The sequence below is a fragment of the Gasterosteus aculeatus genome, chromosome 11 (genome assembly GCF_964276395.1).
Source record: "Gasterosteus aculeatus chromosome 11, fGasAcu3.hap1.1, whole genome shotgun sequence".
Taxonomy (NCBI): domain Eukaryota; kingdom Metazoa; phylum Chordata; class Actinopteri; order Perciformes; family Gasterosteidae; genus Gasterosteus; species Gasterosteus aculeatus.
In genome coordinates, this window is record NC_135699.1 from 10,188,466 (window position 1) to 10,214,146 (window position 25,681).

Here is a 25,681-nt window from a genome sequence, read left to right on the forward strand (position 1 = left end):
GCTCAGATCAATACAAGACAAAAAGAACGTCTATTCAGTCAGGTTGACAATAAAGTGCTAAATCATTCTGTGACCTTGATAAAGAGCTGGGAGAATTTGGCCAGCTGACCCGACGCAGAGGCAGCTATGTATCAGGATTTTGCCACAATTCTGCATAAAAATCCACAAAAGCTTGTGCTGGCCCACTTCCCAGTACCCTGTTGTGCAGAGGGCCGAGCTTGTGTTTTTTTTTTTTTTTAATTCTCAGCACTTTGTATCCCTTGCCAATGTCACAGCCTTTAAGAGAGCGGAAAAAAGACACAAATGTATACTGTGAACCAGTTGTGTGCTGAAACCGCAGAGGAGGGACTCTAGCTAGCTGGTACACAGAGACTTCTTTGTGCATTTGAAACCCCCCCCAAAAAACGAATGTACATGCGTCCCACGCAGTCTGTATTCATGCTCCTCCGCCACCCTGGTGGCTTGTCCTGGATGAAGAGGCTGACTTTCTGTCATATCTCACAGGACCAAACCAAACTCTTTGTTGAAAGTGTTCTATTTCTCGGTGAATACGGGCAGTGAGTCATCCACGATCTGTCTTAAAGCTCACACACACACATACAGTGCCACATACAGTGCCAGTAACTCAAGGTGCTCAAGTACTCGTAATCTATTCTTTTGTAGACACCTACTGTGAGGGGAGAGAAGGCCAACTTTGAGTAGTCCAAACAAGCACTTGAGCAGCATTGTTGAGAATGAATATCATTGTGCAGACGACAAAGGGGGACAGACACAGGAGGAAATCCGACATGCCGTCGGTAGAATATTTTAGCGGCAAGACAAGTGTCCTGCTCTTTTGATCAGTCCCTTTGATCTCCTCAAAACACATCTGGATTTAGAACCCCTCACCCGCTTGCAGAGTGCGCCCTCTGGTGGGCAGGGAGCGGGGCCCGTCCCCGGCAGCGTTGAAGGCTGCCACGCTCATCATGTACGTGGTGTAGCCGGTCAGGTTTTTAAGCTTCACCCCGAGCTCCGGCAGGAAAAGAGTGCGCAGGCGTTCCGTTTCATTCTGCAGCTGAAACTCCCAGAAATAGATCTGCAAACAGAATTAAAAAAAAAGGAGTTCAGAATCTTTCAACAGAAATATAGAAATAAGAAAGGGCCATTTTTTTTGGCTAAAAAGGGACATTTTTTGATACCTTGTAACCCTGTATATCCCCATTCTGAGCGTCCAGAGGAGGAGGGTCCCATGTGACATCCAGCTGTGTGGCTGTTGAAGACTGGACCACCACATTTTGGGGAGGGGATGTCGGGACTAGAACGCAGCAGAGAGCCATCACATTTTACACCTGTTCCCCGTGACTGACTTTAACATCCAAGAAGTGAAGTCGAAAAGGTAAGTAGAACACATGACGCAAAGAAACGTACCCGCCTCTCCAACAAACACTTCCTGTGGTGCACTGCTGGGACCCTCTCCCACGGCATTATACACACTGAGACGGATCTCGTAGCGTTTGTGTTTGCTCAAATCTGCGAGGACAGGAGCCGTAGCAGCATTGTAATTGAACAGTTAAGATAAAAGAGCAAAAGAGACGTTACTCCAGAGAGACACACAGTCGCAGTGATCCCCGTTGGCGAGACGACATCACAAACTGAACAAGAAGACCGAAGCGGTAAAGTGATGAAAAGATGGTGTTGTTGCGGAAACACGGGTGAAGATTTGTCAGCGAATGATGAAGAAAGAAACCTACTGAAATTATGACACATCAGCTCTGAGAGAATCAAGTCATATGCACGTCTTCAGAATCAGAGGCTTCCCCTCAGCGGATAAGGCGGAGTGGGAGGATGGCGCAAAGCGTAGACAGTGTGAATCACTACACAAATGCCATATTTGCATGGAACAGACGACACCCAAACAGATGGAGAAGGACGGAAGGGAGTCATGAGACTTACTATCCAGTTCATATTGGGTGAGCGAGGATTCGCTCAGGTTCCTGATGCTGTAAGGAGCTGGAGTTTGGATAAAGGATGGGCAGAGTTGGTGAAACAAAGGGGAAAGATTCATTATTAGCTGACTTACATGGACGTAAAAGAAAGGGCATTCAAGACTGACCCGACGTGGTTGGGTGGGGAGGGGTAGGCAGTGAAAAAGGGAACTTACCAGTGAGATCAGCCCAGTTGGCGGAGGGACTGTTAACTGTGCGGACAGTGAAGCTGCGTAGGCGGTCGTAGTGTAGCTCCCGGTACCTCACCCTGAACCCCAACAGGACACCATTCATGTGATCCTCAGAGGGAGGCTACAAAGAGAATAGGTCTGCTTATTGCCCAATGCTTGACAAACATGGATTCATTCTAACATCGCTTAGTTTAACAGCGTACCTGCCAACGGACCAGTACAGATGTGGTGGTGTGAGGTGTAACTGACAGGATTGATGGGGCTTTGTCTGGAGCTGGAGAAGAAAAACAAAAAACTAACGCAGCTGAGCAGAGTGATTTATACAATTCAAACAATCTGCCAGAGAACAGCTTGAGAGTAAACAGACGTAGAGCATTCAACGTGATGATCCAAAGTCACAATAATAATGTAAAGCCACGTTCATTCAATCAAAAAAGCGTCCTTGTACAACTGAACCAGCGGATACGGACTGAATGGTGACGTGTTTTGCTGCAAAACCTTACCGTCCTGTAGTGTGGTAATGGCCTCACTCTCCTGGCTGTATTCACTGTCTCCGATGTCATTAGTGGCCTTTACACGGAACTGGTATGAAGTGAAAGGCTTTAACCTTCAGAGATATAAAAAGATGTACATCACGTACAGCACATTCTGCCCTGCTAAATTCAGGTTTTCTGACTGAAGACTGCAGACGCTTACAAGTGGACTTCCACATTTACCTGTCCACCATGTAGGACTGTGTCTCATGCCTGACCGACGCCGAGTGGACAGTCCAGTTGCTGTCCGGCAGCTCTCGGTACTGGACCGTATAATAGCGAACGGGCGACAGTCCATCGCTGCCCGGTTCCCATGACAACAGCACTCTGCGAGCCTGAACCTCCTCTTGAGGCACTACGGGACGACTCGTGGGTTGGGGTCGGGCTGAAGGGCGAGCGCACACACACACACACACACACACACACACACACACACACATTCATAGCATCTCATACTTAATATTTAGGGTTGAACAATTCAAACAGCTGCGGTATTTCACCTCTCTTTTCCGTGGTCACCACCAAGGCCTCGGCGGCCTCACCCCAACCCTTTCGGGTCTGAGCGGTGAGGCGGTACACATAAACCATTTCTGGTTTCAGCCCAGACGCCGTGTACTGCCGCGCGCTGGGACTCAGCACGTCCACGGTGGCGGCGTTGCTGTTTGAAGAGTTTCGCCTGTACGTGATTTGATAGGCTAAAAAGAAAACCTCATGTCAATATTATGTCACGGGAGAACAAGTCGGCTGCAGCATAAAATCAAAGGAAATTACAAACGAAAAGCAAAATACCTTTTCTCAAGGTCATGGATGAAAGTCAAGTTGCAAACTCACCGAGGATAATGCCATTGGGCTGTGCAGGAGGTTGCCAGATGAGCCTCACTGAGGTGGTTCTGACCTCTGGGAAGAGGATGCCTACTGGAGGGCCTGGTACTGTCATTCATAAAAAGTATAAAACGACAAATCAGGCTAGAATTATTATTATTATTATTTTTAATTCAGTGGAATAGGGCAAAACATTTTATAACCTTTGTTTATGAACAAAGTTTTTTTTTTTTTACTTTACTTTGAAATAAAAAAGAATTCAAGATAACAAAAATTGGTGGGCAAGATGGATATCTGTACCATCGTCCAAGGTCCTCTCCAAAATGGACGGCGAGCTGCTCCTCCCGTCTCCTATCCGTGTGAAGGCTAAGACCTGGATCTCATACAGGACGTACTTGCCGAGACCACTTAACTGGACGCTGTGGGTGGTGTTTCCCTCCACTTCCCAGAAGTTGGGAGCCTTATCTGAGTCCTTTTCCCTATACACAACCTGAAATACAAAAAAATGTTTTTTTTTGTTATTTTGTTCTCATATTGCAAAATAATTCACAATATTAGTATACATTATTCCGAAACAGAGATCACTGAGATAACGCTGACCTTGTACCCCAGGATGAGTCCGTTGCGGTCGGTCTCTGGCACTTCCCCCCATCGCACCAGGATGCTGCTGGAGGTGGTAGCAAAAGCTGACACGTTGGTGGGACCGCTGGAGGGTACTACGGTTAGAAAATAGGAATGGAGCTTAGCACACTTCACCTTTTCACGTATGTGTTTGGCATGTGTGTGAGAATATTTCCTTCCTCACCAGACTCCCTGGTCCTGCCGTGGACTGGCTGGCTCCAAGGCCCAGAGCCGATGCCATTGATGGCCTGAACTCTGACCACATACTCCGTCCACTCCTCCAGGTCTTCGATAGTGAACTCCCTCTCCAGTCGGTCCATAATGACGTGGGAGAGAACGCCCCCCTTAGTCCCGGCTTTAGAGTATTGGACTCTGTAGCCCAGGAGGTCTGGATTCCCATTGTACTCCCACTCTGGAAGAGGCTAAAAGGATTTGTTTTTTGTTTATAGCCCCCCAGTCGAAGCAAAAACAGTATGACATCATAACTGAGTGCACAATGAAGCAATTAGGCAGTAGAGGCTGTACTTCATAGTTAGTTTACAACTGCTAAGAGGCATTAATATGGGGAAAAAAAGCTAAGCTCTCTCGGCACTTAATACTAAGTGGTTTTAATAAAATGTGGCGATACTCCACTGTCTACAAATAATTGCACATTTATCTGTTAAATCAATAACTCTGCAATCCTAACCTGTAGCAGGCATTTTAGTTCTTGAAAGGCATAAATACAGGTCGTAGCAAACAATATATTGGTGCTGACGTAGGAAGCAGCAACAAACAAGGATGGAGTGCGTGCAGAGCACACAAACAAATGTATTAACAAAAATTATTAAAACTGTACACAATGAACTATGCAAGGTTTTAATGAAAAGAGATACTTGTAAATGGTCTGTATGACCACTCGTCTTCTGACCACTACATGTCATCATTCACCCATTCACACCCATCCATACGCTGATGAAAAGCCGTAACTATCATTCACACACTGTTCGCCCACTTGTGAGTCAGTTCAGTTGAAGCCAACCGTTATAGAGTTAAAAAAAAAGAAAAGAAATTGCCTTAATCTGACTCAACAAAGGTTATCTTATCGATGTTCTACTCAATTAATATCCCAACAGGATTATCCACCAACGGGAAAACAAAAAGACGTACCACCCAGCGAAGCCACAGGCTGGTCTCACTGGCCGTGCGCAGGGTGACATTGGATGGGGAGATGTCTGGAGGGGCCTGCAGGGTCTCGATCTTCCTGGAGGGCTGACTGGGAGGACTGGTGCCCACGATGTTTACCTGACGCATTCTGAACCTGGAGAAGCAATAAACCAGCTAATGGTGATTAAATCATCCAAAAATGGGTGCTTAGTGGAAATGCTGGTAATATGGGGTTAGATTATTTAACATCAGATTGGCTCAAAATTGAATAATACCCAATGGGGAACTAGCTAATTGTGAAGAAGAACTACTTCTGAATAGAGAAATACAATAATTCCAACATTTCTCTGGATGACCAGTGACAAATGTATTGTTTTAGCTGATTAATCAACTTTGCTTTTTGAGAGGCATGTGCACCTGTTTACATGAATGTGTTAGCATATGCTTACCTGTAGAAAGTATAGGGGTTCAAGTCCAGGACCTCCAGCGATCTAGCATCGGGTTCGTTAGCCAGCTGATGGACCATTAGCCACTCTTCATTTTCTCCTATTATGCCAATCTGGAATGCACAGAGAATATATATAATGTATTAAGATGAAGATATTCAACAACTTGTAAAAAGAAAAACCCAGACTGGAGTAAAATAGATACAAAGCGTCATACCTGGGCTTCGACGTGCCAGCGGGAAATGGATGTCTTTCCATCATAACCCGGTTTAAACTGCAGGGTGACGGAGCGAGGGCCGATGTTGGAGATGGCTAAATTGGTTGGAGGACCTGGCAACTCTGTTAAAGGGAATGCAGAAAAGACAGAATAAAGCTGTGTTGAGTCATAATACATTGTTTTCTGCCCATTCAGTAGAGGCAAAGCACTGCTAGATTCTACTTAAAGCTAGGGTTTGTAATCTTGAGAAGCTAGCAAGAGTACTATTGATTAAAAAGGAACATCCAACTGCCAACATCCAACTCTTTTACAATGAAAGTAGCGAGCAGCACTGGGTCCAAAAGTCGCTAAATCTGGGAAGAATGCTCTCAAGTCAGCTACTACAGACTGTACACAATACAAATGTAGTCTTTGTGATATTGGCCATATGTTTTGGAAGAGCTCAATGTTTCCTCTACCATATACTTTACATCAGGGACCCTAACCCCATCAAAATTCCCGCCGATTCTTTTTTTTTTGCAGGCAGTCCCAACACGTCAGTGCCCCCCCCCCCCAAGTCATATGCCCCCCCCCACACCCTCTAAGGTTGTAAACCTAGGGGAAGCCCAAGGCTTTGAAGCACATATTGCATTGATTTAGAACAGATGGAATTACAATTTCGGTGTGACTATCAACCTAAGAATGCAGCCACCTGTCACTCAGATACTAAAGGTGAGTTCACCCCTGTACAGTACTTATGCACAGGCGTATTATTTACAGAGACCAACATCCTTTTAGCAGCTGGCTTTAAACCTTGGCTTTATTTCTGCATTAGAGGCCATTTTAAAATTGGAAATGAAAGGGATAGGTTTTTTTTTATGCCAGCAGCAAGTGGCCATTTGAGAAACTGCAGCTTCAGACAATTGCACGTTGGCTTCCCTTTTAGCCTGCCGAGTTCAGAGCTTTACGTCAACACTGATGGCTCGTCCCTTCGGCCTGAAGGACACTCAATTCCAATAGCTCTTCCGTACATTTGAACACTCACCTGGTGGTACACCAGAAGAAATAGTGGAGGCAGAGAGCTGTCCCTGGCCTTTGGCAGTCATGGCCGCCACCTGGATGGTGTAAGTGGTGAGAGCCGTGAGCCCGGTCACCTTGTACTCCTGAGTGAGGTTGGGCAGATAATGGGTGACTCGAGTATTGGTCCTGTTGAACTCCTCCCAGGAGATGCGATAACCTGGACGACGAGGCAGATTCCAAATAGTAGTGTCCACAGTAGCCTCAGAGACCGACGCAAAGACATGTTAATGTTACATAATTATCTCTAACGGTTACCTGTGAGAACACCGTTTTTCTCTTGTGGCTCCTTCCAGCTGACTTTTAGTGAGGTGTCCAGGATATCAGTGAAGCTCAGGTGTCCCACGGCACCAGGGGCTGTACAAATAATAAAACAGGCAGTAAGCGGACTGAACCACAGCCTGACGTGTATCTGCAAACGAATGGGAGAACTTACTGTCCTCATGGGTGCGTAGTCGCTGAGGTGGGCTCCGGGGGCCGTCTCCGGGGGTAGTGAAGCACAGCACGGATGAGTAGTACTCTGTGAACTTTTTAAGGCTAGAGATGTAACCAACGTGCACGCTGTCCTGGAAGTTGGGACGCACTGTTATCACAGCGACCTCGTTTGCGCGACTGGGTTCCCATGCCAACAGCTGGAAATAATGCAATAAGGGAGACGGGGTTATTGGGCACCTTTAGCAGTACTGAGATGGTTTTAGTGAAAAAGGTGAAAAGTCTAATCAAAACTCAGCTGGAAAATTCACCCGTGATTGACCAAATCAATCTTTCAGACTGCGAGATGAGAATTTGCCTCCACAATCCTGCTCTAGCTCCGCCCGCTAGAGTCCACCAGTTGACACAAAGGGGCTGCTCACCTTATATCCCTGGTTGATTCCATTGATAAACTGAGGGCTCGGGGCACTCCAGGTAAAACGCACCGTAGTGGAGTTGACAGCCTCGGCTTGCACGTTTCCTGGTGGCACAGTGGGCACTGATCCAGATGGGAGAGGGTGGAAAAGTGAGAATAGTGTGAGAGCAAGAAAGAAATAAAACATAACAAAAAAGAACAAGAGGCACTTTTGGATGAGCCTCGTTTAGAGCGTGAGAAGCATCCTGAAGCGATCTCCTTAATTTGGGCTCATTCGGGGAGGAAAGACCGTGCCAATCAAAGCGGGTGTGAGAGCGGTAGCCTCAGGCGGCTTCCAGGTGAAGCCTGCGGCAATTTGTTTGAAATTACCATGCGGTTCTGGTGCCAGACCGGAAACCCAGTATCGGGCGTCATACCCCCGCGCTACCCTCAATTTCCTTTGAGCGTATTTAAATGCACATCATGATCTGCTCTTGAGCCTTTATCGGAGTGAGTGACGGAAACATCCCATTAATGAGAGCTGAGCTAAAAAAGCACATGTTCCTTGTTCACTTTGCTGCTCACTGACGAAAAAAATATTTAGAAAAATAAAACGTTGTGTTTTTTGCTTATTAAAGACAGCAATCTTGTGTTTCTTTACTAAAGCAGTACATTTGTGTATTTGCTGTTGAACCAAACCTGCTCATTAATTTGATGAATACTCTGGCACCATTTAAAATACACAGACGTTTCCAAGATTTAACAATAATGCTTAACTAATGAAATCCAAACACCTGCTGATTCGCCCGCTCTAATAAATGCATCCGGCCTGAAGTGGAGCAGAATATATTAAATGGAACACTACCAATTTTCTTATGACTGCTCTTGAGAATATTTAGCGAGTCTGGTGTAGAAAATCTCTGTCCACGGAGTGGATTTAACATGTCAAGGATTTACAGATATTTGATTGTGTTAAGCCTTTCAAAGCTTTACATACAAGATAAAGGAATTTAAAATCCAACTGGAAGCCAGCGGTGCATATCCAAACTGAGAGCAATATCTTCTTTTGAGTGATGGTTAAAGTCTTGGAGCAGCTACACTTTTGTAATGAATTTACATTTTAGTCTGAAATCTAAATAATCTTAGATTTGGCTTGGTGCAAGTTTACAGTTACTGATTGAATCCTCATCCTCTTAAGTTTGGCATGGCCTCCCAAAAAACGAGGAACGTAAGTTAAGTTGGGGGAATCACTGGGCGTAACAGAATTATAGCGGCATGACACCGGGGAAAGTTCACTGTATTGTGTTGTAATTACATCAAGGAATTTTCCCTTTAGCAACATCGAACAGTACATCATGACGTACATCATCACCTGGTAATGTGCAGAATCAATTATAGGTCTGGTGAGAAAGTACTACGGTTCCAGGTGGTCAATACAAACACATTTTACTCTAACCCTCCCAAAATAGTTGATACTATCAGAATCTACAAAATAAAAGTAATCTGAACCACGGTAAAAGTGCGGCTTGACTTTTAGAGAAATGCTCCGATGAAGCTATTGGCTCACGTCTGCACGCAATTTGTTCTACAATACTGCGGCACTTAGTGAGAAATTACCGACATAAAACCGCAGTGCTGGGTGGCAAATAACACTTACACAGCCATGTATTTTACATTCCCCTAAAAGCAAGGAAATCTGCTTTAATCTTCTTACCAACGTGTGTGAATCACCTTTTCAATATTGGCAAAGGAAAAAAAAGCCTCCTGTACAAAAAAAAAAAACCTTGGCTCTTACTCCTCTTAATTTGATTGCTCAAAATAGATGATTATAAAAAACAATCCTTCATGTTTCAGGCCGCAGGCTTCACACTAGCCAGGGGACTAATATGATGATGCTGGTTTGTAGAACTAAATAAAGCCTCTGGTAATCAAAGAAAACTACAGACTGCTGCCTGGATGCAAACACAAAGCCTGTGCTCCCCTCACCCCCTTGCAGTGTCCATTCAGTGACTTTATGGCTGTAGGTGCCCAGGCCTGCTCCGTTATAGGCGGCCACCTCGATCTCATAGTTGGTCCAGATGATGAGGTCCTCCAGGAGTAGGCTGGTCTGGTCTGGGTTGGTGATGTTTTTCATCTGACAATCCACGGGAAGCCCCGACAGACAGTACCTGGCGGCCGAGGGAGTTATCGGTAGAAGAGGGGAGGAGGGACAAATAGACACGAGAACAAGCCGTAATTACATTAGAACACAGGTTCTCCGAAGAGACATCGGCAAAGGAGAAGAGGACACAAAGAAGAGTGTTACTAAAAAAAACATTTGAATGGCTGCGAGGGTATTTAATTGGCGCAAATGAGTCCATTGCAGTGGTGTTAGCGGGAATGAAGAAAACCGGGGAGAAAGAAAAAGGACCTGACATAACAGTTTGCATTCACGTTTGAATGCCATTGGCCCTGACAGGCATCGTATCCCTGAAAAAGAAATGATGCCGTCTATCACGGTCTTCTTACCTGATGATGTAGCCCTGGAGTGGCCCGTTTTGATGGCTCTCCGGCGGTGGCTGCCATTGGATCATGATGGACTGATTGGTGCGGCCACTTGCAATGACTGTCTGAGGGGGGGCACTGGGAGGCTCCTCGGGGAGAGTTAGTCTGCAGCAGCAAGGAAAGGAAAAGGCAAAGGGAGGTGAAAGAAGAGCCAAATAGTGAGAACATGCATTAATTATCAAGAGTTACTGCACATTTCATCATCAAATCATAATAACGGCTGCTTTTCGCACCATAAAGGAAAGCGGGGATAAGTGCGGCAGTGTCTTTGTCCCAAGCATATTCTCATAAAACTGTCCGCAGAGGGACATCTTGCTATGTCACGACAAGGATCAAATAGGCCTGGGTAAAAAAGGAGCAGCACAATAGAGAGACGGTTTGAAAGGAAGATATAAAAGAACAAGAACGATAGATCCAGGCAGACTTTTTCCCTTAAGCCAATTTAAGATGACATCTTGATTTCTTTCCAGTGCACCGGAGCACTGCTCTGGAGGAGATGAAGCGGCGTGTTTAGGATCAAAGAGGTGTGCCCGAGAGATCCCTAAGAAACCCCCCCCACCCCCAAAACCCCCCGCACTATCACCGACGCTCAGTCACCCTCCTGTGGTGCACTCTTGTCTGGGTGCCTCCACACAGGAGCTCAGTTAAATGGGTGTGTGGTACAAACGGCGTTTGACGGGTAGTGATGGCTTTTCAGGGAGTTCTTTGCTGCAGGAATGACACGCAGCAAATGGGTTGTGCTGATGTGGACCAGGTCAGAATTTGGTATGTGTGGGTGAGTCTTCGCATTAGTGTCTGTGTGTGAGTAGGAAGGGGGGGGGTGGTCGGCGCTTGACCGCTTTTGTCGTGATAATCAAGAGAATCCACTTGTGAATTGAGTCCGTGTGAAGCTCTGCCTCTTTCAAGCCTCTATAATCCACAATGCCGAACGGGCAAAGCGCTTCAATGGGAGGGAGAGCGAAGATGGGTCAGCACACCCATCCTGTCTTCGCAAAGCGCCATTTCAGCTCATTCACACTTAAAAAATCTTAATCTTGAATAAGAGGCCCGTCCCAAAGCTGGCAGTCCCACGGGAGTGAAGACCAACATGTGCAGTTTAAAGAAATAATCATTCCCGTTAAAAGACGAGGGAGAAGCACGGGTTGTCCCACATCTGCGGTGCGACGCGTTTAATAAGCGGCATACACACAGAGTTTGTGCAGAATGTCAGCAGCATTTTTAATATTCAGCAGATGCAGAACAGCGAAGCTCGGTACCCACCGGTCAGTCTCTTTGCTGAACTGGCCCCTGCCCACGTCGTTGACGGCACACAGACGGAACTGGTACGAGCGCGCTGGGATGAGGCCCCCAACAGTGACGCCAGCAGACTCTGGTTCGATGTTGGCCAGAAGCACCGTCCAAGGGGCATCTGGGGAGGACAAGACGCACAAATAAACAACAGCGCTGCAGCGAGTTTGGGGCAAATTACCCCGGGAGAAAGATGTGGAGGAAAAATGACAAAAACTCTAATTCAAATGTTATTCCTCACTATAATGGCACACGGCTGTTTTATTTTCACTAATAATATTGCAGCAACTGATAAAAAGCAAAGTCATTTATTTTGAACACTCCCGCTAAATATGAGATTGAAATTCAATTATCCAAAAAGCAGATCCCATCTGCATTCTCGGTTTCATTTTCCCCTTAATGAGTTGTCATCTTCTCAGTGAGCCTGAGCTACGATGAAAAATGGCTGAACAATTCTGCGAGAGCGAGAGACGAGCGCATTGGGCGTTGACAAATTTGGTTCCACTGATCATTCGTAAAAAGAAAAAAATAAAGAAACGTTTAGGCGAGGCAATTGAGTTGTGCTCATTGCAGAGAGTAAGAGCGGACGAAGCGGACAATTTTAGGGACACAATGGAAATGTAATCGAATAAAATGGCCGGCGAATGAGTATACAAAGAGAAAATATCGTTTTTTTCCAGCCACATGCACAGTAAGTGGGGGACGCTGTTGCCGACGGAAAATCAGCCCGAACCACTCACTGTTCTCTGAGACCTCGAGGATGTAGCGGATCAAGGGGCTGTTCCCGTCGAAGGCCTGTGCCCATGTGAGGTTGATGGCCCTTTTCTCCGTTGTGCTCAGAACTGCTATTGGGTTTTCTGGAGCATGGGGCAGTTGCCTGTTTATTTGCATGTGTGTGTGTGTGTGTGTGTACGCGGGAGAGACAAAGAGATAAAGAGAAATCAGACAAGAAAGGCAGCAAATAACAGCATTAAACAACCAAGCCGAGAGCCTCGCCTTGTAAATATCAGAGAATTTGATGGATTAGATAGAAGTGCAGCGATAAAAAACAACAGTGGGGAAAACATCCATCCATCATGTCCCGGTCAGGCATAAATATGAGAAAAAAAATAAAAAAATAAAAAATAAATAAAACAGCAAGATAAGGCAGATGAAAGGCAAGTGTGCAGACCTGACTCTGAGGTGGGCGTTGCGGGAGTCGTTGCCTCCCACTGAGGTCACCCTGCAGGTGTATGTTCCGATGTCACCCGACCACGTTTGGGAGATGTGCAGCGTCCCGTCGGGATCCAGCCGCAGGCGAGGGGACGTGCTCACGTCAATCACGGAGCCGCTCTTCTCCCACACGTGCCTGTAGGTACGCACGCGGCGCTTGTGAGAGCGGTTTTGCACGCTCGCGCAATCATACTTTAACACGCTGCATCTCAGAGTTGTGACAAGTAGAATCTGCTTGTTTTGTGTCAGTTCGTACGGCGAAACACAGAAGGCGCTGACACCAATGAAAAGCCCTGTGAGGCTTAAGGGTGAAGGATTTGAATCTTAAAACCATCTCTCTCTCTGTCACACACATACAGTACGGAGACCTCTGCATGCATTTCTCTCCTCGACATGAATGAGACCCCCCCAAACCCCTCCCCTTCTCTCACTCATACAAATACAGACTCCAGGACCCCCCCCCCCCCCCCCCCCACACACACACACCCATGATTAATTGCAACTGTTCAGGCTTTGAAGCTAATCTCCTCTGTGTTGCGTTTAATTAAAGGCACTGTCTGAAGTTATTACTCTGTTTACATATTCGACTGTTTACCCCACGATCTGATCAATGCCGTGGGCCCACAGGTGACAGGCACTCTAATCACCGGGCTCCACAGACATCGCTTCACCCCCTCCGAGACAGGCGCACGTGCACGCGCTCCGTCCTGATCAAACGCCGAACGAATGAGGAGAAGTGATGGACTAATTTCAAATCACACTGTAAGACTTTCAAAGTCTTCCCATAGGACGTCGTATGGGAAGATAAACACCACGAGAGCACTTGCAGATTTAATAAACTAATTAAGTACAACATTCATTTTACGAGCTGGTTTTCTGAACTCGGACGACATGGCAAAAGAAAACAGGGGCGGGGATGGGGGGGGATTGCATGTTGTTTGAAAACAAAAACAAAAAAAGTGAAGACAAAAGAAGTGGTCAACATGGTCATTACCTCACGATGACACTTGGGTCGTGGGTCACACCGCAGGTCAGGACGGCCTTCGTCCCTTTGATGACACTTTGGTCTTGCGGTGGCTTAGTGATGCGAGTACGCGCTGCGGACACACACACACACACACACACACACACACACACACACTCAGCGGCCTTGTTTGAACAGCGGATTGAACAGAGTTTGCTGGACGACTTTCACTCGCTGGGTGAATCACACCGCACCAGCAACGGGCGGAGCTTGGAAGGCTTTCATGGAATGATACGTGGATTTACGCGCAGAAAGAGCACACGAATGAGTCATTAGACTTTATATTCACACGATGCCGTCAATGACCTTCAGCAACCACGTGTTTACTGCATCTACGAGCAAATAAGTCATGGATTAAAAGAAGCTGCTTCTTTTTTTATTTATTTTTACATCGCTGCACAGGTTTAGAAAATGAGGAGACGTGGGTATATGAGCGATGTGCAGAGACTATGCTCCGTTTCTGATACGCTTACCCCAGACAACTAGGTCGGATGAAGCTTCATCGATGCCCCTGGAGTTACTGGCCATGCAGGTGTAGGTACCGGCGTCAGACAGGTGAGAGGGACTGATTAGCAGGCTGCCCGACTCCAGCAGGGTGAACCTGGGCAGCTGGACCGAGCCACTGGCCAAGACACGTTCCCCTGCAGGCAAAAGGGTGGGAGTGATTGACGGCACGGGATAAAAGAAGGGTAACGGGAAAAAGACATTATGGTATCAGGAGAAAAGCAGCAAAAGTACCGTATTTTCATTATTCTCATCTACTTTGAAAAATCCAAATGCGGCGTAATGAGCAGCCCCGCCGCAGAACCCCGATGCTTTTAGCCCACCCACCTTTCTGCCAGGTGATGGCTGGCCGCGGCGCTCCCGAGGTCTCACAATGCAGAATGACTGACATGCTGTCAATCACGGCGCTGTCGGAGGGGCCAGAGGTGATGTTGGGGGCGATACCTGACAGGGTAGGGGTCGGCCGCACGCACAAACGCACGCGGGGAAAAGAAATTCTGGTGAGACAGGGGTGATAATGAGAGACATAAACAGCTTTCTCCCTAATAAAGCCGACGCTGGCTGAGAGCTTAATGAACTTGACAAAAAAAGGGGCGGCTGTCAGGTCTCGTTGTCAGGGACAGCGCTGAGGACCTGACAGCCCGCATCCATTTCTCTGCCTCTGCTGAACGTTCTCTGATTCAAAAATAGCCGATAGTTGGCCGAGCATCCGAGCAGACAATTCTGTCAATGTGAGGAGATGTAAAGATAGATGGGTGTAGGAGGAAAAACAGAGAGACGGGGGAGAAAAGAGGATTAGAGAGGAGAACAGAGGAGCGGATTTAAGAATAAAAAAAAAAAAAAGGGGAGGGAGCTGAGAGGGGAAAGATGCGCAGAATTAAGCGGCCGCCGTGCAGATAGCTTTGAAATCTTTTCACGGGAACGTACTGGTAACAGCGAGGTAGGTGTTGGTCTGGATCTCTCCTGCGAGATTGCGGGCGAAGCACTGAAACATCCCCGTGTCATCAGGCAGGAGGCCGTTGATCTGCAGGCTGCCTCCCACCAACACCCTGTACCTGGGGATCTTCACCGGGCTGATGGGCACTGCGTCTTTATACCACACGATGTCTGGCTGCGGCGTGCCTGCAGAGGAAGGAGAGGATTATTTGATTCCCTCGTGACCGTGACGCTTTTTCTTATTTTTTACTTTTCTTTCTTTCTCTTTCCCAAACTGCAATAGCACACTTTTGAAAACAAACGGCATGGTCTGACCTCTTGCCTGACAGGGAATATCCACCACCTTCTCCATCTCTGCACTGATGTGAGTTGGCGGCTCTTTTATGAGCAGAGGATATTCTGTTTCAAACAAGAAAAAGAAGCAAACATTGCAGCATTAAAGCCCCTAAGAACAACTTCACAAATCATCCATGCTTTTTTATCTTGACCCTTCTCTGTTGAGCTAACATTCGCAACCCTCCAGATAAAAGCATCAACTCAATTACTGAAGTATAAAATGGCAACAAAACATTCTCTCCAACATGCTGATGCAATATTCAGATAGTGTGGACTCAGTTTATCTGTGCAGGTTTAAAATGAAAGCTGTGGGTTATTTACCTAGGACGTGCAGGAATGCCCCGGCAGTGACTGAGGGGAAGCTGCTACTGCGGAGGGACGCTTCGCACTCATAGTAGCCGCTGTCAGTGACTGCTGGCATACTGATGACCAATCTACGACCAAAATCTCGGATCCCTGTACTGACCACTGCCCCGTTTTTCCTCCAAGTAATACTCATTTTGATAAGGGGTCTGAAAGAGAAAAAAAGATGAAAAGGAGCAAAAAAAAAATGAGATAGGGAGCGCAGTTTTGGTTTTTAATACAGATTTATATTCTATTTCAAGGAGCATTGATGGAGCAATGGGATGCATCTGTCTTCCTGATTGAGTCTTTGAATCGTAGATAATAGTTAGAATTCAGGACAGCGATTGTGCAAGATAGGCGTAACAGAAGGAAGGAAGCCTTGAATCAAAGAGAAGAATAAAGAGGTACAAAATGAGAAACGTATAAAATAGTTTTCGATCATGTTCAAACAAAAGGTTTCAAGTTTCATTTGAATCACAAAATGTGGAGGTGATGGAAGGCGCTTCGATAGTGGTTCTATGCGTGTGCATCCATTCGCGCCTGTGTTAAAACGGTACCTTGCATTAGCAACACACTCCATGATGGCTTCGTTCCTCCCCATGGTTACACTGGTGTTCTTGGGGGGGACGATGATGGAGGGGGCAATGGGGTCCGCGGGTCCTCCAACGTCTACGGGAAACACAAAAAAAAGGGAAGTGAAACAAAACCAGGAACCATTTGCAAATCCGAACTTGAACATGTGCATCTGTCCGATGTAGAGAACTGAGATTAGAGACCGACTGTCTGTCGCTATCACCTGCATGCTGTCGCCGACTATTAACACCTCCGGCTTTGCTTTAGATCCTCTTTCTAGTGCACACAGCATTTCCCGAGCACAGTGTTAGCCCAGGTGTTAGAAGCCATTATGTAGCATAATTGAGACAAACACAAAAGGCGATTAAATGCAGCACCATCACTCACGGGTTTCACGGCGCCTCCAGCCAACCATCGATTCACTGCCCTCAATCAGTGATCTCTCTTTGAATCTGATCTCATCCCCCACCCCCCAGAGTACGGCTTCGGGGGCCCTTGCGCTTGTATGTGTTTGAGTGATCGCACGTTTACAGGATATTTATGGTGTGTGTTCTGGGTGCACGTAAGTTTGTGTTCCCCCATTTGTGCGCGGTGAGTGTTTCTCAGGGCCGGCCCCAGGTTAATAGGGCCCCTAATCAACTTTTTATTATCATTGCTGTTATTTTGTGCCAGCGCTGTTGTAAATCACACCTGTTCAAGACCCATTTATTTGGGATTTTAGCAGCGTAATGACAAAAGCTTCCGCGGCCGGGTTATTGCTGTCTCGCTCCCCATTCGTTCGCTTTGGTCGATATTCCTGCTGAATGGTTTTAAATAAATTCAAACTGCATTAGAATAATAAAAAGAAAAGAGTTTGGTACGATAAACCACGTAAAGTTACATTGTTTTGTGGGGCTCCTATAGCAAAACCTATTGTTTATGCCACAACTGAGCTTTGCATTGATAAACGAATGTAAAGGATAGACTTGAGTGGAGGAAAAGGACACTAACAATGTTAAAAGTATTTGTTTCAGCTGATCCAGAAACAGTTCTACGGATTCATACACAAGCAGGCCAGAAAGGAAAAGAAGAACAAAGTTAGAATGTCAAAATACCTGCCGTTGACATTTTGCTTTCACATTTAAAGAATGCAGATACAATGTTTGAAAAGGAAAATATTTGAAATGACCTCAAAGCATATCTAAACACATTGAAGATAATCGGTAAGCAGCGAGTGTATAAAACAGGGGGAGCGGTTCACGCTGACCCTGAAATGCTAAGTCATGTTTACTGGGAGAAAAAAAGAAAATATTCAGAGGCAAATGATTGATAAAATCGCTGAAGTAAATATAAAAAAGCATAATTTTGAGGACATTATTGACACTATTATTAATTTGCTTAGAACAGCTTGTTATCAAGCCGTCAGAAGAAAATCTGTCAGAATTTAGAGGCTAAAATTGAAGATTACCAGCGTGATTTATGCAATTTTCTTCTCCTAAGACTTTAGTGGGATTATGTGGACCGTTTGACTGGTGTTGGTCTTGTGATCTCTGAGCTCCTGGTCCGTTGTATTGTAGTGGCGAAGAAATAGACACAGAGGTGACGTGATTGATGGAGAGTGAAGAAGAAGAACTGCATCAGCAGTAATGTTTAATCTTCTACCAAGAAGAGCAAGAACACAATAAAGTAGGACACTGGTATTGGCATCAACAGCACATACGGTAATAATAATTATAATAATCATGCGTAATTTGAGTTGACTGTAATTTGAGTTGACTGTTGATGGTCCCCTTCAAATTAAGTACTTAATCTTTTTTTCCCGGTTTATCAAATGTAAATATACAAAATAAACACTTGGGTCAATTTAAATGAATTCCTTAGTAGTTGGCGGAGAATGTTGTCTATGTTTGCCAATGACAAAATGAAAAATGCGAATCCATTAGTCAAACAATTTATATTTTCAGAGACTCATTCATGTATTGCAGTTCATGAACTCTCATTGAGAATACCTCAAGTGTGTAATCTTCTAATTAAATGGGAGAACTGAACAACACGGTGACCTGAATAGCAATTTCTAACTAATGTCACCATATTGTTTACATCGGTCTCTGTCCGAAGACAATTTTAGACCCGAGTCAGCTGCAGTGAATTTCACTGAAAAATCAAATAAAACGTGAAACATTTGCCCACTTTGAGTAAGCAGACGTCCGTTTGCTTTGGACAATTAGACTCTGTCTCATTAATATGCTTCCCTCGGAACTTCACTCACTCCCTCTACTGCATATTTTGGTCTTTCCAGCACAAAAACTGCTAAATATTACAAACAAATGCGGCTGAGGAGAGCTTATTGACTTTCAGATGCAAACTACGGCTGTGTGATATGCAAGGTCAGATAAGTGATATTCATGGGTATCTGGTCCCCACAGATTGCTGTGCCATGGGTATTGAGCACTGAATAGTAAACACTGTATTAACAATATGATGAGCAGATGCCGGAGAGAGCGAGAAGCTGGTATTAAAAACGTGCAGCTCGGCATGGCAGAAGGTTAAAATCCTCATACGACGAGTCAAAGCCCCCCAGTTAGATAAATAATGTGAATCCTAAAAATATTCAGGGATATTTCTTATCAAAGCCTGCGAAGCATAATCACAAATATCCACTCCAGAGCCAGTTAGTGGCTCCTCAAAGTGGCTGGTGGTGAGAGAGACTTTCTTTATCTAGATGAAAGTAAGTACCAGTAAGTGGGAGAATTTCAGCGGCTTTGTTCTGATGCGCGAAGGTGGGAATACGTGGGAGGACGTGCCAGCGTCACGTTCAGCTCGACGCCGACGATGGGCCGCCTCGAGCAACACCGAGCTTTCTTTTGAAGTCGTGAGCATCCACAAGGCCGACCTTCTGATTCGACGCGTGCGCTCATTTTTCGTACACTCGGCTTTTTGTGAGGCCGCGTTTAAACCCGAAGGTCCACTTCACGGGATCCCGCGCGCACGTCGTGACTGTAACACGCAACTGTGAAGGGCGTCGAGTGCGGCAGACAGGAGCGATAAGGTGAGTGGGCGGGCCAGCAGAGGGCGCTTTGTCTGTGTCGAACGTCTTCAAGCTCACACACCTGTTGTGAGGCGGTTGTGCTGAATTGTGTTCACCTGAAAAATATATTTTTTTAATTTGCAACTACCTGCTGCAATCTGCTGATGACACAAACAATCTGCCCGTGATGTGTGTGTGTGTGTGTGTGTGTGTGTGTACTTACCCTCCACTGCCAGTGTGATGGGGTGACTGGTTTTGTTCTCCCCATTCTTATCATTGACGGCCTGGGCGTAGTAACGTCCCGCATCGGGGGCCACGGTGGACAGGATGACCAGCGTGTTGTCCAGGGTGATGGCACTGGGTAAATATTCATGCACACGCACGGAAAAACACACACACGCACACACACACACACACACACACACACACACACACACACACACACACACACACACACACACACACACACACAATAGATTAACATTATTGGAGAAGACACAAAGGACTCACAAAGGTGAATGCAGTTCAAGCACAGACACACTAGTATCATTACAAGAGCAGCTGTTTCTCAAAGTCAATACATGCTGAGAGTAAACACACACAAAGAACCCACGCACACACTCACTCAGAAATTATGTCTGAAAAGAAGCACACAAAACAAATTGTCCGAGCACTTCTATCAAAAGGTGTTTTCAATGAATAGCAGCAGAAAGTGTCTTGTTATCTTTAGTAGTACCTGGGGATTTACACAAAGTGACTGCACGCGCTGCGTTGTCACAGGTGGTTAAGACAAGCGAGGCGGGCCTGGTGATATTTACGCACGTCCAGACAGAGTAATCGGTCCTGCAGCAGCTTTGTGCAACTGATGAACTTAGATGTCTACATGTCTAGTTGTACGATTTAAGCAACAGTCAAAGCCAATCATTGTGCAGCCTGCCTGAGTGTAAAAAGATGAAGGATAGCAGCTGGCACACATCAGCAGGACGTCCAAAGCGATGAGCTGCATTAGCATGAGGCTAGCTTGTCTTTGGGGTCACGGCAGATTTTTGGTTTGTCCCACATTCATTTTCTTTTACAGGAATTCTGAAAAGAAACACAGACTACAAGAAAGTGGATGGATAAATGTAAGAACTACAAACCAGCAACCGGCTTGAAAAATTCTAAGCTCTTCCTTTGTGCCTCAGGAATGGCTGCACGTTGGTTAGGCCGAAACGTTTGAGAGGGTCCCATTTAATGAGAGCTGACGCCGAGCCCGCGGCCGGATTAGGCTCTCCATATCTGCCAGCATGATGCGAGTGATAGGCGCGGGATCAACAGACACACTCCTGGACAATTAGGGGCCACGGCTCTCTCCGCGCCAGCAGACACTTACACAAACACACAAACACGGCCGCGGACACACGCCGGTGAATATCAATGCGGCCTGACACGACGCGAGCCAACAGGCAAGCAAAGTAAATGCAGAGTGTCCTGTCAGTGGCTCTCATTGTCACGGCGGTGCAAAGCTTCACTGCTTCACTCCTGATAAGAGTCAGCCACACAGCAGCCGGTTCGGGGAACAGGTCACGGAAGGGTTTGAGATTTCTTTTTTTTTGGAGGGGGATTTCCTTCCTGTGCTGTGTATTCTGGGGCCCTGCAGGCAGAGGGTAAACGCACCAAAACCGAACTCTGGATAAAAGTCTTCTCGTCAACTACAAGAAGGTAGCGTTTGCCCACCGTGGTTCGTCTGGACGGCTAAATTAATCTCAGGTGATTACCTTCACGGTGTCTCTTCAGGAGAATTGTATACCTGAATGGTCATGAATTTACCCAAGAAAGAAAAGCCCACCTCTCGCACACACATATCGGTTCAAAGCTCAGCCCACACAGTTATTCAGTCAACCGTAAAAACTCCCGCTGTGCACACGCAGCCTCACTCGGATTCCTAGCACAAGCACACACGCACACACATCCCCCCCCCGCCACACCAAAATCCACCGAGGGGTGAGAGCTGTCAGTCAAACATGCCATCAATTGAGGCCTTTTGTCCAATTTTGTCTAATTGGTTCCCCTGCTGCGTGCACTCTCTCTTCCCTTCAATCATTCTGCCTGCAAAGTCAATAGGGGCGATATAATAACCCGCTTTATCATTGAGAGGTGAGTCAATGATGAACACGGCCTGCGCCAACATTCGTTCATCAACTGCTCAGCTCAACTTCACTCAGGGTGTCTGTGTGTGTGTGTGTGTGTGTCTGTGTGTGTGTGTGTGTGGTGGATGGGTGGAAAATCTGTGAGCCGTATTGAACTTCTCGGGGTTCTCTGAAGGCAAAGATGTTCTGATTCAGCAGCAAAGCGTTCACCACCCACACGCGCCGGGACACGCGCGCACACACGCGCGCACACTCGCTGCCACTCAAACCCAACAGACAAGAGTTTGACTTACATGCGGCCGCTGGAGGGAATTTTCCGCCCGTCTCTGAACCAGGTGATCTGCGGCCGGGGAAAGCTGTGTATCCGCGGCGCCTGCATGAGGGCACCCTCACCCTGGGATACAGTTTGAGACCTTTCGTCCTCCACAAAACCACCCATATCTAGAAGTTTAAAGAGAAGGGGAGACAACAGAAGTGAGCCCGAGAGAAGGAAATTAATACTGGGTTTTGAAATGCATGCCGGCAAGATGAAAAAGAAGAAGTCATTCTTATCACATTATGTACCTTTTTGAAAAGCTAAGCTCCTTTACTCAGAGTGACTTATCCGCACACTGTGCCTGACGAACCTTTAACAAAAACACTGTCCTCCCCTTACTCTGTCAAATATGGGGTAAGAAACCTGCACTCACAGGCAACCTGCACTTCAGTGCTGCACTGCATTATGGCGCCCACTCGATTCCTCACAATGCAGCGGTAGTGGCCAGCGTGCGCTCGGTCCAACGAGGGGATCAGGTACCTAATGGACACACATGACCCAACGTGCCATTAGTCATCATCAGCATTGCAGACAGACATTTTGGTAGACGTTTTGGTGCTTTTAAAGCCACACACACACACTCAAGATGGTAAAGGTATGTAGATGTTTCATTGGGAACCTGAAATACAGCTTTAATGGCATTCTACTTAGCCATGACACATAGAACATAACAGGGTGGCCAAGTGTGATCAAGAGGGGATGTGCAAAAAGAAACGCCATCTTAAGTGCATCGGCGGAGCTGAAAGAGTTTCTGTCTGACTGACAGGCCTCACAAAACCCCATTGTTATCCTGCATCTCCAGCCAGTTGAATCCAATCATAAGAGCAACTCTCACCTGTTAGTCCTTGACGCCCATAACTCCGTCCCTCCCCCAGTGTGCATTCATGTTAAATGGTGTGTGAGTGTGTGTGTGTGTGTGTGAAATGCTCCGTGGATAACCCCAGAAGCTGAGTCCCCTTTAATTGGTTTGCGACAGCCACTTAGAAGTGTGGAGTCCGCACCTACCATGTTGCCCCTGTACCGCGATTCAGGGTAAGGGTGGGGGTTGGTGGCGGAGGTGGAGGGGGGCAGTTCTGATTAAATGGATTCCAGTTCTCCTCTTTGATCAGGGCTGGTGAAGAATAACAAGCAGCGGGCTGGACCCAGACACTAAGCCACGTGAGAGCACAGCCAAATACTGAGGGAAGACGGGGAACTAAAAGGAGACGAGGGGGATGGAGAGAGGAGAGGGGATGTGAGAGAGCGGGGGAGACGTACAAGCCGAGGGAATGTGTGGCAGTGCCGGGTGAAGCCAGTGATAGCAATCACACTACGCCAGCCTGAGAGAGTCTGTCCATGTCTACGAGACGGAGGAGACTGTGAGCAGAGAGTTAAGAAAAAGGGCCAGAATCAGATAGAAACGGACTTTTACTGTGGACGTTCACCGTGAGCTCGAAACGCACACATGCAGGCACACTGGCACGCAGTGGACATGATGCATACACACACACACACACACATACAGACACAAAAGGCCTTGTTAGCAGAGGCTGAATCTTTGCCACACTATTCGTTAGGAGAATTCCTCTGCATTGTGATGCGAGGCTGAAGTATAGGTGTGATTAAAAAAAAAAAGTGCCCAGGAGAACTCCATGGTCAGTGAAACAGCATTATACTGCAGACGGCAAAGTGGCCCACCCACACTGCACAATCTGAAGAAGAAATATGCATTGTTAGATTTTGTTGCAGCAATGACGGTTTAAAAAAAACAGAGTTTAACAGTTATCTGCACCCGGTTTTCAGAGTTAATACAGCGCAAGATACAAATCGGAAAGAATCTGACAGTCCCCTGAACACAAAATGTTCTATCTCAGGGGAGACACACAGCCAAATCAGTCTTGAATAAATCCATAGCAATTAGTCTCCAATATGAATAAAAATGAGCAATTGAGCAATTAGTTACAATTAAATGCCGCATATTTACTAAGCAAATTATATTTGATAAATGAAGAAATAAGGAGGTAAACCAGTATCCCTCACCGGTATTCCAAGGAGAAACGAGTGAGTTCGCTGCCGTTGTAAATCCACTTGAATTCCAGGGGCCAGCTGCCCTCTGCCATGCAGGTTAGGACCAGGCGGTTCCCCTCCAGGTGGACCTGCGTTTGAGGAGGGTCCATCTTAAAATAAGGTGCAACGTCATCTACTGCAAAACAAAACGACAAGGAGAAAGGATTAGACGAAAAGTGTGAGCGATCAAAGAAAGTTAAGCTGACTTCCACTAAAAAGAAAGATAGTTTGGTGATTCAGAAACTTCCCTGAGTGGACACACAACACAAGTTCAGCAACGCACAGGAAATGAGGACTCAGAACAAGCTATTTACATTTATTTCTCTGCAGTGATTGGGAACTTGAAGGTCAGCAGGAGAGCTTCCCAAAAAGAACATGGAATAAGTTGTTACTGCAAAAGCGGCTCACTCTCTTATTTCAAACTGAAATGGGCTGGCAAAGAGGTAGAGGACCAATTTGTGCAGCAGAAGAGAAGTGTAAATGAACTCTTCCATTCCTCTAGATCAGTGTGAAAGGATGGGGAGGGAGACGGAGATGGAGAGAGAAGGAAAAGGGGAACAGACAGAAAACAGATGGAGGAAGAACACATCAGAGATTGTACACAAGAATAAAGAAACGCCAGCAAGTAGGTGGAGGAGAGAACTAAGAAGCCCTCGGAGGGACAGGGGGAAGGGCTAGTGGGGACTGCTTTAGAAAACACAAAGTTTCCCAGCCTTAAACCCCCTTCTCTGACAGGATGAGTTATGCTCTGTGCCCCTCTTCATTTATCTTTATAGTTCCTTAATGCAGCCAGATTATACAGGCCTCAGCCGCAACACTGCACACCGCCAGTGCGGCCGGGAAAAAGTCTTTACGGTGGCGCATGAGGTCTGGGGCTGAGCTTGGAGACAAAGTGCTTTTATTTGAGCTGATGAAAAAGGCATGATCAGACCGATTGATCCGTCTGCCTCGCTAGCCACGGGCGGCACCGAGGCGACCGTGCCAGTGTCAGAGGCGGGCTAATTAAAGTATATATTAATAGTTGCAGTGAGACGCCAAGGCTCGGAGCACGGTTGGTTGTGGGTCTAACACACCGGCTGACTCCCTCCAGATTGCTCTCTCCCCGAGCAGATATGTGTGGTGGTGCATGCAGAGGACAGGGGGAATGTGCGGTGCAGGTACGATTTTTCTTTCTCCATTTGGAAAGAAGAATGAACAATAACTGGCTAATCTTTCTACCACCCGCATAGATTTCTCAAAAAAAACAAAAACACCGTCAAACCAAACAGACCTTTGAAACGGATTCCTGTCTGAGGCCAAATGTAAGAGCCATCCCTGTTTTCCCCTGGAGCAGAGTGGTGGCTTTTGATGTAATTCCATCCACTGGAAAATGCATTCTTCTTATACTTCTCACACACACACACACACACACACACACACACACACACACACACACACACACACACACTTCCAAAACATTCACTTATGCTTGAACAAACGCACCAAAGCATCGCCCGGGCCCCTTCCAGCTGGTGTAGGGCCTCGGTGGTTGCATGCACTTAGCAATGAGGATACATCAACAAGCCACCATTAGAGAACTGCACATGCCAAAAACAGTCTC

The 25,681-nt window shown here is 46.5% G+C and overlaps 1 protein-coding gene across 4 annotated transcripts in view; it reads right to left on the reverse strand.

Moving 5' to 3' along the window:
• LOC120827901 (protein sidekick-2) overlaps nucleotides 1-25,681 on the reverse strand; it is a 72,005-nt gene that overhangs the window by 8,479 nt on the left and 37,845 nt on the right. For all 4 annotated transcript variants that reach the window (XM_040191066.2, XM_040191068.2, XM_040191065.2 and 1 more), the window contains exons 2-37: nucleotides 24,055-24,217; nucleotides 22,409-22,515; nucleotides 22,013-22,160; nucleotides 19,814-19,947; nucleotides 16,568-16,679; nucleotides 15,987-16,177; nucleotides 15,645-15,728; nucleotides 15,321-15,515; nucleotides 14,721-14,837; nucleotides 14,363-14,530; nucleotides 13,860-13,962; nucleotides 12,825-13,001; nucleotides 12,394-12,530; nucleotides 11,627-11,774; nucleotides 10,331-10,471; nucleotides 9,809-9,990; nucleotides 7,851-7,966; nucleotides 7,433-7,628; nucleotides 7,255-7,353; nucleotides 6,965-7,156; nucleotides 5,941-6,062; nucleotides 5,727-5,836; nucleotides 5,281-5,431; nucleotides 4,316-4,553; nucleotides 4,111-4,226; nucleotides 3,811-4,000; nucleotides 3,520-3,618; nucleotides 3,189-3,383; nucleotides 2,872-3,073; nucleotides 2,659-2,762; nucleotides 2,359-2,429; nucleotides 2,141-2,276; nucleotides 1,933-1,989; nucleotides 1,408-1,509; nucleotides 1,179-1,294; nucleotides 889-1,075 (exon numbers count right to left, since the gene is read on the reverse strand). In XM_040191066.2, the coding sequence (XP_040047000.2) occupies nucleotides 889-1,075; nucleotides 1,179-1,294; nucleotides 1,408-1,509; nucleotides 1,933-1,989; nucleotides 2,141-2,276; nucleotides 2,359-2,429; nucleotides 2,659-2,762; nucleotides 2,872-3,073; nucleotides 3,189-3,383; nucleotides 3,520-3,618; nucleotides 3,811-4,000; nucleotides 4,111-4,226; nucleotides 4,316-4,553; nucleotides 5,281-5,431; nucleotides 5,727-5,836; nucleotides 5,941-6,062; nucleotides 6,965-7,156; nucleotides 7,255-7,353; nucleotides 7,433-7,628; nucleotides 7,851-7,966; nucleotides 9,809-9,990; nucleotides 10,331-10,471; nucleotides 11,627-11,774; nucleotides 12,394-12,530; nucleotides 12,825-13,001; nucleotides 13,860-13,962; nucleotides 14,363-14,530; nucleotides 14,721-14,837; nucleotides 15,321-15,515; nucleotides 15,645-15,728; nucleotides 15,987-16,177; nucleotides 16,568-16,679; nucleotides 19,814-19,947; nucleotides 22,013-22,160; nucleotides 22,409-22,515; nucleotides 24,055-24,217 (5,106 nt within the window). The remainder of the gene's footprint in view (nucleotides 1-888; nucleotides 1,076-1,178; nucleotides 1,295-1,407; nucleotides 1,510-1,932; nucleotides 1,990-2,140; nucleotides 2,277-2,358; nucleotides 2,430-2,658; nucleotides 2,763-2,871; nucleotides 3,074-3,188; nucleotides 3,384-3,519; nucleotides 3,619-3,810; nucleotides 4,001-4,110; nucleotides 4,227-4,315; nucleotides 4,554-5,280; nucleotides 5,432-5,726; nucleotides 5,837-5,940; nucleotides 6,063-6,964; nucleotides 7,157-7,254; nucleotides 7,354-7,432; nucleotides 7,629-7,850; nucleotides 7,967-9,808; nucleotides 9,991-10,330; nucleotides 10,472-11,626; nucleotides 11,775-12,393; nucleotides 12,531-12,824; nucleotides 13,002-13,859; nucleotides 13,963-14,362; nucleotides 14,531-14,720; nucleotides 14,838-15,320; nucleotides 15,516-15,644; nucleotides 15,729-15,986; nucleotides 16,178-16,567; nucleotides 16,680-19,813; nucleotides 19,948-22,012; nucleotides 22,161-22,408; nucleotides 22,516-24,054; nucleotides 24,218-25,681) is intronic.